The sequence below is a fragment of the Balaenoptera musculus genome, chromosome 10 (genome assembly GCF_009873245.2).
Source record: "Balaenoptera musculus isolate JJ_BM4_2016_0621 chromosome 10, mBalMus1.pri.v3, whole genome shotgun sequence".
In the NCBI taxonomy this organism is placed as follows: domain Eukaryota; kingdom Metazoa; phylum Chordata; class Mammalia; order Artiodactyla; family Balaenopteridae; genus Balaenoptera; species Balaenoptera musculus.
The window spans coordinates 53,451,130-53,469,365 of record NC_045794.1 but is presented as its reverse complement, the minus strand read 5'-3'; the positions used below and the strand labels follow the sequence as shown (position 1 = coordinate 53,469,365).

The 18,236-nt window shown below is 40.3% G+C and overlaps 1 protein-coding gene across 3 annotated transcripts in view; it reads left to right on the top strand.

The window, feature by feature from the left end:
• GRIP1 (glutamate receptor interacting protein 1) overlaps window positions 1–17,647 on the top strand; it is a 720,504-nt gene extending 702,857 nt beyond the window's left edge. For all 3 annotated transcript variants that reach the window (XM_036867337.1, XM_036867336.1, XM_036867335.1), the window contains 2 exons: window positions 12,500–12,646; window positions 15,087–17,647. In XM_036867337.1, coding sequence (XP_036723232.1) covers window positions 12,500–12,646; window positions 15,087–15,314 — 375 coding nt within the window. In that variant the 3' untranslated portion in view covers window positions 15,315–17,647. The remainder of the gene's footprint in view (window positions 1–12,499; window positions 12,647–15,086) is intronic.
• The last annotated feature ends 589 nt before the right edge of the window (window positions 17,648–18,236 follow it).

Genomic DNA, 18,236 nt, shown 5'->3' with positions numbered 1-18,236 from the left:
TTTTTTTTTTTAATTTTTATTTATTTATGGCTGTGTTGGGTCTTCGTTTCTGTGCGAGGGCTTTCTCTAGTTGTGGCGAGCGGGGGCCACTCTTCATCGCACTGCGTGGGCCTCTCACTATCGCGGCCTCTCTTGTTGCGGAGCACAGGCTCCAGACGCGCAGGCTCAGTAATTGTGGCTCACGGGCCCAGTTGCTCCGCGGCATGTGGGATCCCCCCAGACCAGGGCTCGAACCCGTGTCCCCTGCATTGGCAGGCAGAGTCTCAACCACTGCGCCACCAGGGAAGCCCAGAAATGAGAATTCTTTACAAAAGAATTCTAGCTCATAGAGAAGATAGTAAGAGATCATAAAAAGATTATCATTTTGCAACCCCTAATAAAATTATTGATTCAGACAACGGTCATCAATGGATGAAACCATTAAATTGAAGTTTAATGGGGAACCTTACGATGGAAGAGTTAAACTGTCATCACCCGAACCCACCCAAAGTGGGGCAACTAGACACTGAGTGATGTGTTGTTATAGGAATCACATTGTCCTACCTGTGATCTACGCCTCCCCCCAAAGCTGATTCTGACTCAACTCAAGCATCCAGAGCTAACTTCCATTTAAAGGAAAATGGGGCACAGAAGGGCATGCTACAGAGCGAATGACATAGTTTCAACAATAAGTCAGTAGCACAGGGAAGAAAGGATGGGGGCATGCGCTAGGTAAGAGGACATTTAAGAGACCTAACACCAATGCGTGGGCCTTGCTGGAACAAACTAACTCTAAAAATCACTTTGTAAGACAATCAGGGAAATTTTATTATAGACTAGATATTAGAATATATCAAGGAATAAGTGCTGATTTTGTGAATGAATGAATGGCACTGAGGTTGTGTAAAAAAGTGATTATATTTTTTAGAGATTCATACTGAGTTATGTAAGGGTGAAATGACATGAGGACTGGCATTTGCTTTAAAATACTCCCCCAAAGAAGATAAAAGACGGAGGGATGAAGTAAGTGAACTCTTGATGCTTGTTGGATCTGAGTGATGAGTATATGAGGATTCATTGTCCTAGCCTCTCTGCTCTCGAATATGTTTGAAATCTTTCGTTAAAAAATAAAATTCTCAGGATTTACCTGGCGGTCTAGTGGTTAGGACTCCACACTTCCACTGCAGGGGGCACAGGTTCCCCTGGTAGGGGAACTAAGACCCCACATGCCTTGTTGCATGGCCAAGAAAAAAAACAACTTTCTCCTAACCAAACTTATTGTGGTAATCATTTCACAATATATGTATGTCAAGTCATTATGTGATACACCTTAAACTTCTACAGAGCTGAATGTCAATTATATCTCAGTAACATTCCCACCTCACATAAAACTCTCCTGTCCTATGGCCTAAGGCAAAATCATAATTCTAGAGGGGCTTAAAATATCTTCTCTGCAATGAATATTTATTAAGCAACGACGTGCTAGGTAAAGAGGTAGTATGCCATGCAAAGATCCATGCTTTGCAGTCAGAACCACTTGGGTTTGAACCACTTCTCTGTTGCTTACTATCTGTTTACCTTGGGCAAGTTTCTAACCCTCTCTGAGCTTTCATTTCCCCGTCTGTATGATCTGCTCCACCAACTAGGTGGAGACAGTAGCATCTGGTTTGCTTTTTAAGCTACTCAATCAAGTCCCACAGCCTTATTAGCAAGAAGTCCAGCATCTTGAGCTGGAGGACCCTCCATCCCACCCTACTCTCCGTGCAAGAATGGGGCTTCCTCAGCTCAAGGCAGGGCAGGCCTGGCTCTAACGTCAGAGGTGCTCTCACCTCTCGTGGCCACACGGTGTCACTATGGAGCTTTGTCCTGCCGGGCCCCATCCACGCCCGCCACCCTGCAGCTTTTTGCCTTGCTCATTTCCAGCATGGCCCGCCCTGGGGCCGGGAGGCGGGGCATGGCTTGACCCTCAGAACTAAATCCCACTCCATTCACACAGCACGTGATGGTCAGTTCTGACTAGCTTCCAAACGCAACCACATGGTATGTCAGAACCAGTCGTTTCATTTATTCGACAAAATACTTGCCCTACTGTGTGGCAGGTACCATTTGAGGAGTTTGGGATATTATCAGTGAAAAAAACAAAGATCTTTGCCCCCCTCGAGGAGCTTGGCAGGGCATCTCCCACATACTCCCCTCAGGCTTTTTACCTGAGCCCAGGTTACCAGCAAAGACGTCTCCTTTCCTCCTGATGAGTTTTGCTTTGAGGGGAGAGGGTGCTCTCATTCATGCAGTTTAACTTCTCCCCATGCATCATCAAGGTACATGTCAGATGCGGGGGGCTGGATTTTGCTAAAATACACACACCTCTTCTATAGTAAAGTAGGGCTTTCTACTCTATGCTTGTATAAATGAGTGCCACAAAAGTGATCCTTCCACAGATATCAGGTCATTTCAGGTTTTAAAACTTCATATACACTACCTCATTTAAAACTGTGATTCTTGCCCATCTTGCAGGATTGTTAGGAGGATTAAGTCAGATGTGGTCACTGGACTGTATACTCATGATGGCTGTGCTGTGTTTATTGCTGTATCTTTTTTTCACTCAGTCCTTCAAACAGTGCCTAGCACATCATAGGGTCCAATGCACACGTGTGCACCCACACATACGCGCATTCATATACACACAGTGATGGAATGAGCCTGCCAAGAGTGTCATTAAGTGTTAGTTCCCTCTCTTCCTTTTCAGAACATGTAATAGCCCCTCTGCTGTGTGAAGTACCACACAGAGCAAACTTCATTGTGCACAGAAATTGGCAGATGGCAGTTCAGAGCAGGGTCTGAGATTCTGCATTTTGACACACTCCTGAGTGATGTTGACGCTTCTGATCAGGACAACCTGTAATTGGCAAGGCACAGCTTTTTTTTCTCTTAAGGTAAATAAGTAACAAAATTCTGGCCCCTTTCCTTCTAGTGTATTGTTGGAAAGAGGCAGGTAGGGGTGAGATGTTGATATACCCTATTTCATAGGTCCTAAGATTACCATGGCCTATAAAACACAGCCTGATTTCAGAGAATTTAAAGTATGAAAAAAAAGTACATCTTAGAATCTATGAAATAAGGCACTTGAGCGGCAATAGAATATAACGGTTAAGTGCCTGGAGTCAGACAGACACGGCCCCACCATTCAATACTTTTGTGATCTTGGGCGAGTTACTTAACGTGTATAAAATTGAATTTCCTAACCTCTAATATGGCAGTAACCACTAGGGCTGCCTGGTGATTAGAAGTGACCCAGCCAGCTTGATATTTTAGCTCTCTGTCCAGTGAGATGAAAATCCACAAAGGACCACTTTTGTATTCCTTCAATATTCCATATCTCTCTGAAGTAAAATAACTTGGTATAAAAACATAAACCCGCTATAAGAGTATTAATCTTCACATTTTGCCCTGTATAGCTCTGAATTTTTTGACTCTTCTACAAGAATGTATTTAGGTATTATGTGTGTTAAATAAGACATACATTTTTTTCAAAAAATTGATTTGGCTGTGTTGGGTCTTAGTTGCGGCACGCGGTATCTTCGTTGCAGCATGTGAGATCTTTTTAGTTGCAGCATGCAGGATCTTTTAGTTGCGGCATGGGGAATCTTTAGTTGCGGCATGCGAAATCTTTAGTTGTGGCATGCAGACTCTTAGTTGCGGCATGTGGGCTCTAGTTCCCTGACCAGGGATCAAATCTGGGCCCCCTGCTTTGGGAGCACAGAGTCCTAGCCACTGGACCACAAGGGAAGTCCCAAAACGTACATTTTTAAATAGAGTTAAAAACTAAGCCCAAACTATTGCTTGATGTGTGCATAAGTTTTTGTGGAGGGCATGCAGCAAACCTTACTAAAAACAGCGGTCACATTAAATGTTAAATGAGTGTGATGTGCTGAGTATGTTGTCTGGCGTGTCCAGCACAGGGTGGTCTCAGTGAACATTACACATTAATGTGTTTGCCTCTAGAAAGCAGCCTCTTCTCTCTCATTCACTGCTGTTTCCCAGCACCCGGAACCAGGCTTAGCACATGGAGGGACTCAGTACACATTTGATGAACGTGTAAACCTCAGACTAACTCTTGCAGGTGGTCAGAAGGAGGACTGGGGGTTGGGGAAAACTTTAGCTGGTGGTACTGCCTTAATGCAGAGAGAACAAGCTGAGGCCCGCAGCTGAGAAGGGTGGATTTGCAAATCCTGGCATTTCCAGGAATGCCTGGAATTGCTAAACCAAACCCAGGACAAGGACTGAGGGAGCTACTGAAGGCAGGCCCCAGAGGAGGGTGTTCCTTACAGGAGCACTTTCAGGTCTTTTAAGACTTTTCAAAAAATTGAACTATAGTTCATTTACAATGTTTCAGGTGTACAGCAAAGCGATTCAGTTATATGTATATATACACACACACATACATATATATATTCATTTTCAGATTCTTTTCCATTATAGGTTATTATAAGATATTGAATATAGTTCCCTGTGCTATACAGTAGGTCCTTGTTGTTGATCTATTTTATATTATAGTGGTGTGTATCTGATAATCCCAAATTTCCAATTTATCCCACACCCCCCGCCTTTCCCTTTTGTAACTATAAGTTTGTTTTCTATGTCTATGAGTCTATTTCTATTTGTAAATAAGTTCATTTGTATCAGTTTTTTAGATTCTACATATAAGTGATATCATATGGTATTTATCTTTCTCTGTCTGGTTTACTTCACTTACTATGACCATCTCTAGGTCCATCCATGTTGCTGCAAATGGCATTTTTCTTTCTTTTTAATGGCTGAGTAATATTCCACTGTATATATACCGCATCTTCTTTATCCATTCATGTGTTGATGGACATTTAGGTTGTTTCCGTGTCTTAGCTATTGTAAATAGTGCTGCTATGAACATTGGAGTGCACGTATTGGGTTGGCCAAAAAGTTCTTTTGGTTTTAAGTAATAAATAAAAGACACATTTTACATTTTCACCAAGAACTTTATTGAACGTATTCATTAACCAAATAAACTTTTGGCCAACCCAATGTCTTTTTGAATTATAGGTTTGTCTGGATATATGCCCAGACGTGGGATTGCTGGATCATGTGGTAAATCTATTTTTAGTTTTCTAAGGAACATCCATATTGTTTTCCATAGTGGCTGCAGCAACTTACATTCCTGCCAACAGTGTAGAAGTGTTCTCTTTTCTCCACACCCTCTCCAGCATTTGATATTTGTAGACTTTTTGATGATGGCCATCCTGACCAGTGTGAGGTGATACCTCATTGTAGCTTTGATTTGCATTTCTCTAATAATTAGCAATATTGAGCATCTTTTCATGTTCCTGTAGACCATCTGTATGTTTTTGGAGAAATGTCTATTTAGGTTTTCTGCCTGTTTTTTGATTGGGTTATTTGTCTTTTTGATATCGAGCTCTATGAGCTGTTTGAATATTTTGGAAATTAATCCCTTGTCAGTTGCATCATTTGCAAATATTTTCCCCCATTCCGTAGGTTGTCTTTTCATTTTGTTTATGGTTTCCTTTGCTATGCAAAAGCTTTTAGGTTTAATTAGGTCCTCTTTGTTTATTTTTGCTTTGGTTTCTATTACTCTAGGAGACACATCCAAACAAATATTGCTGTGACTTATCTCAAAGAGTGTTCTGCCTATGTTTTCCTCTAGGAGTTTTATAGTATCCAGTCTTACATGTAGGCCTTTCATCCATTTTGAGTTTATTTTTGTATATGGTGTTAGAAAATGTTCTAATTTCATTCTTTTCCCAGCACCACTTATTGAACAGACTGTCTTTTCTCCATTGTATATTCTTGCCTGTTATCATAGATCAATTAACCATAATTGTGTGGGTTTATTCCTGGGCTTTCTATTCTGTTCCATTGATCTATGTGCCTGTCTTAGTGCCAGTACCATACTGTTTCTATACTGTAGCTTTGTAGAATAGTCTGGAGTCAGAGTGATTCCGTTATACCCATTCTTCTTTCTCAAGCTTGTTTTGGCTATTCGGGGTCTTTTGTGTTTCCATACAAATTTTCTTTTCTTTTTATTTATTTATTTATTTATTTTGGCCACACTGCGCAGCTTGCGGGACCTTAGTTCCCCAATCAGGGATTGAACCCAGGCTACAGCAGTGAAAGCACTGAGTCCTAACCACTGGACCACCAGGGAATTCCCTCCATACAAATTTAAACATTTTTTATTCTAGTTCTGTGAAAAATGCCATTGGTAGTTTGATAGGGATTGCATTGAATCTGTAGATTGCCTTGTGTAGTATGATCATTTTAATAATATTGATTCTTCCAATCCAAGAACATGGTATATCTTTTCATCTCCTTGTGTCATCTTCAATTTCTTTGATGAGTGTCTTATAGTTTTCAGAGTACAGGTCTTTTGCCTCCTTAAGTAGGTTTATTGCTATGTATTTAATTCTTTTTGGTGAAGTAGTAAATGGGATTTTTTCCTTAATATCTCTTTCTGATAGTTCATTGTTAGTGTATAGAAATACAACAGATTTCTGTATGTTAATTTTGAATCCTGCAACTTTACCAAATTCATTGATGAGCTCTAGTAGTTTTCTACTGGCATCTTTAGGATTTTCTCTCTATATTATCATGTCATTTGCAAACAGTGACAGTTCTACTTTTTCCTTTCTAATTTGGACTCCTGTGTTTTTCTTCTCTGATTGCTGTGGCTAGCACTTCCAAAACTATGTTGAATAAAAGTGGTGAGAGTGGGCATCCTTGCCTTGTTCCTAATCTTAGAGGGAATGCTTTCAGCTTTTCACCATTGAATATGATGTTAGCTATGGGTTTGTCATATATGGCCTTCATTATGTTGAGGTAGGCTCCCTCTATGCCCAGTTTCTGGAGAGTTTTTATCATAAATGGGTGTTGAACTTTATCAAAAGTGTTTTCTGTACCTATTGAGATGATCATATGCTTTTTATTCTTCAACTTGTTAACACTGATTTGCAGATATTGAAAAATCCTTGCACTCCTGGGATAAATTCCACTTGACCATGGTGTATGATCCTTCTAAGCCATTGCTAGTATTTGGAATCGGTTTGCTAGTATTTTGTTGAGGATTTTTGCATCTATGTTCATCAGTGATATTGGCCTGTAATTTTGTTTTTTGTGATATCTTTTGATATCAGGGTGATGGTGACCTCATGGAATGTGTTTTGAAGTGTTCTTTCCTCTGCAATTTTTTGGAATAGTTTCAGAAGGATAAGTGTTAACTATTCTGTAAATGTTTGGTAGAATTCACCAATGAAACCATCTGGTCTTGGACTTTTGTTTGTTTTGGGAGTTTTTAAATTACTGATTCAATTTCAGTACTGGTAATTGGTCTGTTCATATTTGCTATTTCTTCCTGGTTCAGTTTTGGGAGATTGTACCTTTCTAAGAATTTGTCCATTGCTTCTAGGTTGTCCATTTTATTGCTGTATAATTTCTCATTGTAATCTCTTAATATCCTTTGTATTTCTTTGGTGTCAGTTGTAACTTCTTTTTCATTCTTGTTTTGATTTGAGCCTTCTCCCTTTCTTTCTTTATTTTTATTTTTGGTGCTATGTATTTTTTTAATATTTATTTTTTTATTTTATATTTATTTGGTTGTGTCGGGTCTTAGTTGAGGCAGGCAGGCTCCCTAGTTGCAGCAGGTGGGCTCCTTAGTTGCTGCAGGAGGGTTCCTTAGTTGCAGCTCAAGGGCTCCTTAGTTGCGGTTCGCTGGCTCCTTAATTGCGGCAGGTGGGCTCCTTAGTTGCAGCAGGTGGGTTCCTTAGTTGGAGCTCACCTGCTCCTTGGTTGTGGCATGCAAACTCTTAGTTGTGGCATGCATGTGGGCTCTAGTTCCCAGACTAGGGATCAAACCCAGGCCCCCTGCGTTGGGAGCGCAGAGTCTTAACCGCTGTGCCACCAGGGAAGTCCCTCCCTTTCTTTCTTGATGAGTCTGGCAAAAGGCTTATCAATTTTGTTTATTTTTTCAAAGAACCAGTTTTTAGTTTCATAGATCTTTTCTATTTTTTTTTAGTCTTTTTCATTTATTTCTGTTCTGCTCTTTATGCTTTCTTTCCTTCTACTAACTTCAGATTTTGTTTGTTCTTCTTTTTGTAATTGCTTTAAGTGTAAGGTTAGGTTGTTTATTTGAGATTTTTCTTGTTTCCTGAGGTAAGCTTTTATCACTATAAGCTTTTGCTGTAACCCATAGGTTTTGGATCATCATGTTTTCATTTTCATTTGTCTCTAGGTATATTTTGATTTCCTCTTTCAGTGATCCATTTGTTTAGTAGCATATTGTTTAGCCTCCATGTGTTTGTATTTTTTGCAATTTTTTTTTCTTGTAGGTGATTTCTAGTCTCATAGCATTGTGGTTGGAAAAGATGCTTGATGTGATTTCAGTTTTCTTAAATTTACGGAGACTCATTTTGTGGCCTAGCATGTGATCTATCCTGGAGAATATTCCATGCACACTTGAAAAGAATGTGTATTTTGCTGCTTTCGGATGGAACGCTGTATATGTATCAATTAAGTCCATGTGGTCTAATGTGTTATTTAAGGCCTGTGTTTCCTTACTGATTTTCTGTCTGGATGATCTGTCCATTGATGAAAGTGGGGTGTTAAAGTCTCCTACTATTATTGTGTTACTGTCGATTTCTCCTTTTATGTCTGTTAATATTTCCCTCATACATTGAGGTGCTCCTATGTTGTGTGCATATATATTTACAATTGTTATATCTTATTCTTGGATTTATTCCTTGATCATTAGGTAGTGTCCTTCTTTGTCTCTTGTAACAGTCTTTAAAGTTTATTTTATCTAAGTATGCTACTCCAGCTTTCTTTTGATTTTTTGTTTGCATGGAATGCCTTTTTCCATCCTCTCACTTCCAGTCTGTACGTGTCTTTAGATCTAAAGTGAGTCTCTTGTAGGCAGCACATATACAGGTCTAGTTTTTTTCTATCCATTTCAGGCAGTCTGCTTCTTCTGGTTGGAGGATTTAGTCCATTTACATTTAAGTTAATTATCAATATGTATGTTCTAATTGTCATTTTGTTAATTGTTTTGGATTTGTTTTCATAGGTCTTCCCCCCCATCCTTTTCTCTTCTCTTATGATTTGATGACTATTGTTAGTGTTATTTTGGATTCCTTTTTCTTTTTTGTGTGTATATCTATTATAGATTTTTGGTTTGTGGTTACCATGAAGTTTCTGTATAGCAGTCTATATACATACCTGATTGTTTTACATTGCTTATCCCTTAATTTCAAAAGCATTTTAAATACCCTGCACTTGTATTCTCCTCCCCTCATGATTTCTGCTTTTGATATCATATTTTACATCAAATTGTTTTATGTATCCCTTAACTGCTTATTGTGCATACAGGTGACAGTACTACTTTTGTCTTTTAACCTCTCTACTGACTTTGTGTGTGGATGATTTCCTACCTTTGCTGTATGTTTGCCTTTACTGGTGAGCTATTTCCTCCCGTAATTTTGTTTCTAGTTGTGACCCTTTTTTTTTTTTTTTTTTTTTTTGCCTAGAGAAGTTCCTTTAACATTTGTTTTAAAGCTGGTTTGGTGGTACTGAATTCTTTTAGCTTTTGCTTGTCTGTAAAGCTTTTGATTTCTCCATCAAATCTAAATGAGAGCTTTTATGCATAAAGTATTCTTGGTTGTAGGTTTTTTCCCTTTCATCACTTTAAATATATTGTGCCACTCCCTTCTGTCCTTCAGTTTCTGCTGAAAAATCAGCTGATAGGCTTGTGGGAGTTCCCTTGTATGTTATTTGTTGCTTTACCCTTGCTGCTTTTAGTATTCTCTCTTTAATTTTTGTCATTTTGATTACAGTATGTCTTGGTATTGTTCCTCTTTGGATTAATCCTGTGTGGGACTCTCTGTGCTTCGTAGACTTGGGTACCTGTTTCCTTTGCCAGGTTAGAGAAGTTTTCAGCTATTATCTCTTCAGATATTTTCTTGGGCCCTTTCTCTCTCTCCTCTCCTTCTGGGACCCCCTATAATGCAAATATTAATATGCTTGACATTGTCCCAGAGGTGTCTTAAACTGTCCCCATTTCTTTATCTTTTTTCTATTCAGCAGCACTGATTTCTACTACTCTTGTCTTCCAGCTCACTGATCTGTTCTTCTGAATCATTTAGTCTATTATTAATTCCTTCTAGTGCATTTTTCATTTTAGTTATTGTATACTTAACCTCTGTTTGGTCGTTCTTTATATTTTCTAATTCTTTAAAACTTTTAACTTCTCACTCTGTGCATCTATTCTTCTCCTGAGTTCTTTGATCATCTTTATGATTATTACTCTGAACTCTTTCTTGGGTAGATCGCCTATCTCCATTTCATTTAGTTCTTCTGGAGTTTTATCTTGTTCCTTGGTCTGGAACATAGTCCTCTGCCACCTTATTTTGTCTAAGTTACTGTTTGTGTTTTTGTGTCTGTGGTAGGTTAATTACATTTCTCAACCTTGGAGAAGTGGCCCTTTGTAGGAGGTATCCTATGCATCCCAGCAGTGCACTCCCCTTTCATCACCCAAGTTATATGCTCTAGGGGTTCCCCCTAAGAGGGCTGCATGGGTCCTTCTTTGTGGTAGGCTGTGTGGGCAGTCTGGTAGGCTTGGTTGGTTGCTAGACCCTGCCTTGTGCAGATGCTGCTGGTACTGTTTAGTGGGGCCTTGTCACCAGGCAAGGTGACAAGGTTGTGCAACCCTAGGAGGCCTCGGGGGGTAGTGCTGGCTTACTGGTGGGCGGAGCCAGGGTCCCAAAGACTCTGGGGCTGTTGCCCACCCACTGGCAAGTGAAGCCAGATCCTGGGGTTAGTGCTGGACTACTGGCAGGCAGAGCTGGTTCCTGGAGTCTGGTTGCATGGCCCAGGGATCCCAGAGCTCGTTTCAGATCATTGGTTGGTGTGGGGCGGGGGGGTCGTTTCCTAATACAGTTGGGTATGGGGTCTGTGGTGTCCAGAAGTTTGCATTGGCCTGCTAGTGGGGAGGGCCAGGCCTCAGCTGGCCCTGGGGTAGGGTCCAGCCTGCATTGTGGGATTGTAGTTTTCTTGCTTCTGGTGTCTGTCCCCTGGTGGGTGACGAGGCTAGTGCAGGCTTCCTGGAGAGAAGGGCTCAAGCCTACCCACTGGTGGGTGGAGCTGGGTCTTGGCCCTCTGGCGGGCAGGGCCCTGTCTTGGTGCGAGTCCAGAGGCGGCTGTGGGCTCAGGAAGTCGTTAGGCAGCCTGTCTGCTGATGGGTGGGGCTGTGTCCCTGCCCAGTTAGTTGTGTGGCCTGAGGCTTCGAGGCACTGGAGCCTACAGGCTGTAGGGTGGAGCCAGGTCTTGGTGCTAATGACCCAATATGTCAGCCACCAGGAGTGTTCCTGTGGCTGAATGTTCCCCAATATGTCTGCCACCAGTGTCTGTGTCCCCAGGGTGAGCCACAGCCACCTCCCACCTCTCCAGGAGACTTTCCAAGACCAGCAGGCAGGTCTGGCCCAGGCTCCTATCAAATTGCTTCTTTTGCCCTGGGTCCTGGTGTGCGTGAGATTTTGTGTGTGCCCTTTAAGAGCGAAGTCTCTGTTTCCCCCAGTCCCATGGGGCTTCTGCACTTAAGCTCCACTGGCCTTCAAAGCCAATGCTATGGGGGCTCATTTCCCTGGTGCAGGAGCCCTGGGCTGGGGAGCCTGGCTGTGGGGCTCAGAACTCTCACTCCTGGAGGAGAACCTCTGCAGTATAATTATTCTCCAGTTTGTGGGTCGCCCACCCGGGGGGTATGGGATTTGATTACATCACGAGTCTACTGGTGGTTCCATCTTGTGGTTCCTTCTTTGCCTTTCGTTGTAGAAGATGTTTCCTGGTAGGTTCCAGTCTTTTTCATCTATGGTTGTTCTGCAGGTAGGTGTGATTTTGGTGTGCTCATAAGAGGAGGTGAGCTCAGGACCTTTCTACTCTGCCATCTTGGCCGCTCTCCCTTTTAAGACATTTTTTGCCTAAAGTACTGAAGCACTGACTGGGATACTAGAGAAAATAAAATGGTGGACTTCCTGGCTCTTGCTCAAAGGCACAGGATATGCTGAGCACTGAACCCAGCACAGCACCAGGCACAGTGAACAGGAAAGAAAGGCCTTTGGCTTAGTCCTGATATCCAGCTGCAAAGGGCTAACCCTGGCTTCTCCCAACACCTAGGGGTTGCTCCAGGAGAAGTGAACATGCCCCTGGGAAATTCTCACCTATATACACCTGATGACTGCGAGTAAAAAAAAAAGAGAGACCAGAACTCTCCAGCATTTCTCCTCCTTTTCCAGTTCTGGGTGGGACTTGGCAAATTCCAAGGATGTTCCTAGAGAATGGAAAAAGCTTCAAGATTGGGGGGAGCTGCCTAATCTATTACACATCTATTATATTGAAATTAGTTTGAAAATATGGTTCGTCAAGAAACTTCACAAGCAAAAGTCCTCAACCTACCTAAATATCCCCTTCACATTTTCTCATTTTCCAGGTGACCTTGTACAAGGGCTCTGACATGGAGGACTTCGGGTTCAGTGTAGCAGACGGCTTGCTGGAGAAAGGAGTATATGTCAAAAATATTCGCCCAGCTGGGCCAGGAGATCTTGGTGGCTTAAAGCCCTACGACAGGCTCTTACAGGTAAGACCTCAGATGGAATTTTATTTGGAAATTAATTTGGAAGTCTTATTTGGTCAGTGTCCACCCATCCTCCTTTGCCTCAAGACTAGATTAGAGGCCCCTCCTATAGAGGAGAGACACTTTTTCCTTTGGTAGAATTTACCAGTTACTGAAACAGCCTGTTTCCCTGTATATGTTCCCCAGCAGATTCTAAACTTCTTGAGAACAGGGCTAGTACCTTATTCTCCCATTTCCCATTATACAGTGATTGATATCAGTATCTCACACAATGTCTAAAACCCAAAAGCTGAACCTTGTTTACTATTAAGTACTAGGAGTACTATGGTGGTCAGGTATAGTTTCACTGAGCAAAGCAAATTCCTGATCTTACGTACAGTTTTTAGAAAGAGCATTTTGCAGGAAGAGAAGAGGGTTGCCATCAGTCTTGAAAGTATGTTCAAATGGAATGAGTCTGTCCCTAAACAGCTGCCTTTCAAAGTGTGAGGCTGCACTGATTGGTTGGCTTTCAGACACGTGTTCACTGAGCAAGTTGTCATTGATTCATTAGACAGTTTTAAAACCAATTCTGGTGATCTTTTTACCATGGCAATATAACAATTACTCTTGTCCTAAGAGTAAGGAACACGTTTATTTCCCATAGATACTCTAGCATTTGCTGAATAAATAACTATGGACAAGTTATTTGACCTGTCTTCCTAATCTATAAATTAGAGCTATACCTACTTTTATGGGAGATGAGGCTATAAAAGTAGACTGGACTCAGATTGTAAAGGGCCTTGAAAGCCAAGATAAAGCTCTTGGAGTTTATTCTGGAGGTATATTAATTTTCTAAGCAGAATAATGACATATTTTATAGAAAGACAATACAGTTATCTCATAGGTGGATTGGTGTAGGGTGAAGAAGGGGAGGATCACAGGTAAGGAGACCAGGTAGGTAAGGGTAAGACACGTGTACCGGACCTGAGTCTTTAGTGCCTTCAGTGCATCCTGGCAGAGCAGTCTGTGAGGCAGCTGGCAGCTTGCATTTGTTGCTCAGGAGAGATGTTACAGCCAAAAGTAAAGATTTGGGATACTGAAGGCATGGATTTGGATAAAGTTGCCTATGGTGGATTTCTAGTAAGGAAGAGAAGAGAACTAAAGATAGAATTCTAAGAAAAACAAAATTTAAAGGACAGGAAGAAGGAAAGGCAGGAAAGGTCTGAAAGTGAGCAGTTAAAATGGTAAAAAGGTCGAAACAAAGTGGTGTCATAAGAGCCAAGGAAGGAGTTTTAAGGATGAGTAGGTAAAGGCCAGAGGGGATGAGAACTCAAGACACCATTCCTGTGTTGGACAATTGGGGTCATTTATACAATATAAGGGTCAGGTCCCAGACTGAGAAGATTGGGGAGAGAGTGAAAAGTCAAGGAATGGAAGCAGCATGTAGATGATTCTTTAAACTTTTAGGGGGAAAGAATAAGGAAACATAATCTCATACAGAGTGAAGAAAGAGAGAAACAAATACCGTAGGCTAACACACATATATGGAATCTAAAAAAAAGAAATGGTTCTGAAGAACCTAGGGGCAGACAGGAATAAGATGCAGACGTAGAGAATGGACTTAAGGACACAGGGAGGGGGAAGGGTAAGCCGGGATGAAGTGAGAGAGTGGCATGGACATATGTACACTACCAAATGTAAAATAGATAGCTAGTGGGAAGCAGCTGCATAGCACAGGGAGATCAGCTCGGTGCTTTGTGACCACCTAGAGGGGTGGGATAGGGAGGGTGGGAGGGAGACACAAGAGGGAGGGTATATGGAGATATAAGTATACACATAGCTGATTCACTTTGTTACACAGCAGAAACTAACAACAATGTAAAGCAATTATACTCCAATAAAGATGTTAAAAAAAAAAAAGAATAAGGAAACATGAAAGAAGATGAATGCATGTGTAAGCTGAGGAGGGGGTGGGCTCATGACCGAGAGAGGTAGTTCAATATCATGGTCAAGAGCACGAGCTTTGGAATCAGCCAGACTGCCTGAGATCACATCCTCGCTGGACCACTCACCAACATCCTAGCTGGACCACTTACCAACTTCTGATCTCAGGCAAATCTCTTAACCACTATGTGCCTTACTTTCCTCATCTGTAAATTAGGGATAATATTTGGCACTTGGAGCACCTGCCATGAATAAGGTGATCTGCTCAGCATGGGGACATTGGGATGCGTCCCTGTTCTCTGCTCTCAAGGGCCTTACAATTTAGTAGCAGAGAGTAAGTAAGCCAATGCCCATGTTATAGTGTGGTCAGGGCCAGGATAGACCTCTCTGTACAGAGTGCTCATTTAAGCACTTTCAAGAGTCTATAATCAACCTGTTGTGTCTGAAATGTTACTCTGGGTTTTGGGAATCATCTTATGTCTATAACAATAATTCAAAACGGTGCTTCTTGACCTTTCAGATTAATCATGTCCGAACGAGAGACTTTGACTGCTGCCTTGTTGTGCCCCTCATAGCAGAATCTGGTAATAAGCTGGACCTGGTTATTAGTAGAAACCCCCTGGCTTCACAGAAGTCCATAGAACAGACTCTACCAGGAGGAGAATGGAGTGAACAGAACAGTGCTTTTTTCCAGCAGTCGAGCCACGGTGGTAATTTGGAGATACGAGAACCCACTAATACATTATAGCGATGCTTTTTATAAAGCAGGACAAAAGACAATATCTACATGGTGCTAAAAAAAAAATCCCTTTAAGAAAGATTTCTGTGATATTTGAAGCACAGATAATCATGTGGCATTAACTGCAAGCACAGGGGTCTTTTCAATCTCATGGCTCATGTTCACTTCCCCTTTCAAGTTGAAGAGGTTTCTTTGTTGTTGATCACTATGGTATATAACAGGCAATCCCCTGCCAAGACCAAGGGTAGAGAAAAAGAAAAACAGCTAGGCCACCCCTCTCTACAGTTAACATCAGAGGAAATTTTTTACAAGTCCATCTTCCTATTCCTTTTTAAAAAGAGAAATATCTGTTTGAAAATGTTCTCTATGATAATTTCCTTCATTCACTTTGAAATCAGTTTCTTACTACAAAGTCATTCATGTAAGAATTTAACCAACAAGGCTTTTCATAAAGCTGGCTCTACTAGGAGAACTAGTTTGGTGAACTGCTGGGACTGCTGCTATGGGAGGGGTACAGGTATAAAATCATCTTACAACGTTTCAGCAATGATGCACGTAGGCGACCATAATAGGTGGTGGTAAATGTTTTGCCCAAGTATAGGAATGATTTTAACTAAGATGTATGCGATTCCCTATGCAACAAATTATCAAGCAGGATATGTCTTGTGACCTGTTTTTTTTTTTTTTAAGGACACATTTTTAATAGCTGAAAAATCTCTGATAATGAATTAGGGTGTTTGTTTAGCAACACTGAGAATTAGTTATCTTATTTTTAAAATTCAAGACTAAGAATTTGAGAATGAAGAGTCTATTAAAATGAGGTTTATCTTGATAGGCAAATCAAACTCATACTGCTTGACATGTTTTGAAAACTGATTATATTGAGGGGTGTACAGCACATGTACTTAAAAATGACACTGGACTGTCTTTTGTCCTGAGCCATGCCACTTACTGAAATTGTAAATACATTTTTCACAAAATGCATTGCCAATTATTACCATCCCTCAAAGCAATAAATTGTGACAGTTGCTTTTAATGTTTGTCAGCAACTGTTTTCATTTGTTTTGTTCAGATATTTTGAATAGTTGTTACACTAATAACTGTTATTTGGTGAATATAAAAAAAAATAGATCTGTATATTAATTGTAGAATCTCCATACTGAAACAGTTATTTTCTAAACAAACATTTTTATTTTGGTCAATAATCCAAACAACTGCTTAGGTAAAGCATTTGAACACTGTGTCCTTTGTTTAAGGAAAAAGTTCACCTTGCTTTCTTTTTTGTGCAAAGAAATATATTATTATTTCAATCATAGTTCAGAACTGCCAGGGCAAGAAAGTATAAAGCAGAATCATGTTAAGGAAAAAAAAAAAAAGATCATGAGGAGTCACTTAAATATGTATTTTTGTTTGTAACAAACAAGTATTAAACTGTAAAGTATTTTTGTACAAATTTAATACTTTAATAGCATGGTATTTATCGTCTATGTATGGTTTTGGGGAATTAAAAATTGTTGCAAATATTTGTATGGGGAAAAAAAACCCTCTACCAAATGGAATAAACAGTGATTTTAAAAAGCCAAAAGAAAAACATGTTTTTTGGGTTTTTTTTTTTTTTTTTTGGTGCTTTGAATATATTTTAGTGTTCTAGACTGAGCCCTGCACAATACTTATAGTTACATAATTCTCTACAGGGGGAAGATTTTGCCATAAACTTGAAAAGCAACATGGAAGAGCAGGAAGAGCTTAGGTTTTGAAATTCGATCTGGACTTGAAGTCCAGCTCTGGTACTCAGTGGTGGCATAAAATTTAATTACTGTGAGTCAGTTTCCCCACCTATAATACTGAAGGTCATATCTACATTCCAGTACTTTCATGAGAACAGGTGTGATACATGTGAACATGCTAAAACAGCCTGCAAAGAGGAACACCTCCAAGACTAATGGTACGTTTACTTTAGGTGACAAAGCTTGATCTTAACTCAAGGATCACATCTACCCTGAGAACATTATATGTATTCTGTAAAATACATTTTCAAAAACTATTAAAATATAAATTTTAATCATGCTATCTTAAAAAAGTAAAAAACTATTACCTTATAGTCCCAACGTTTTCATTTTTGCAGATTGCCTAGCAGGCTTTGTAAATTCACAGGAACAAGGCAGGATGTCCATTCTTGCCACTTCTATTTAACAGTATGACAAGGAAATGAAATAAAAGGCAACTAGATTGGAAAGGAAGAAGTAAAACTCTACTTGCAGATGATACAATCTTGTGTATACAAAAACCTTAAGGAATCCACTAAAAAACCTATTAAAACTAATATGAGTTTAGCAAGGTTACAAGATACAAGATCAATATACAAAAATCAACTGAATCTCTATACTGTAGCAATGAACAAACCAAAAATAAAGAAAACAATTATATTCTATAAAGCACAGGAAGCTCAGCTCAGTGCTCTGTGATGACCTAGTTGGGTGGGATGGGGGCGGGGTGGGAGGGAGGTCCAAGAGGGAGGGGATGTAGGTATACATATAGCTGATTCACTTCATTGTACAGCAGAAACTAACACAACATTGTAAAGCAATTGTACTCCAATTAAAAAAAAAGAAAAAGAAAACAATTATATTCTCATAGGAGCAACAATAAAATACTTAGGAATAAATTCAATAAAAGTACAGAGTAGGTGTGGAAGACGGCAGAGTAAAAGACCCTGAGCTCACCTCCTCTCATGAGCACACCAAAGTAACAACTATCTGCAGAACAACCATCTGTGAAGAAGACTGGAACCTACCAGAAAAGATCTTCTACAACTAAAGATATAAAGAAGGAACCACAACAAGACAGATAGGAGGGGAGGACTTGAAATATAATCAAATCCCATACCCCACAGGTGGGTGACCCACAAACTGGAGAATAATTAGATTGCAG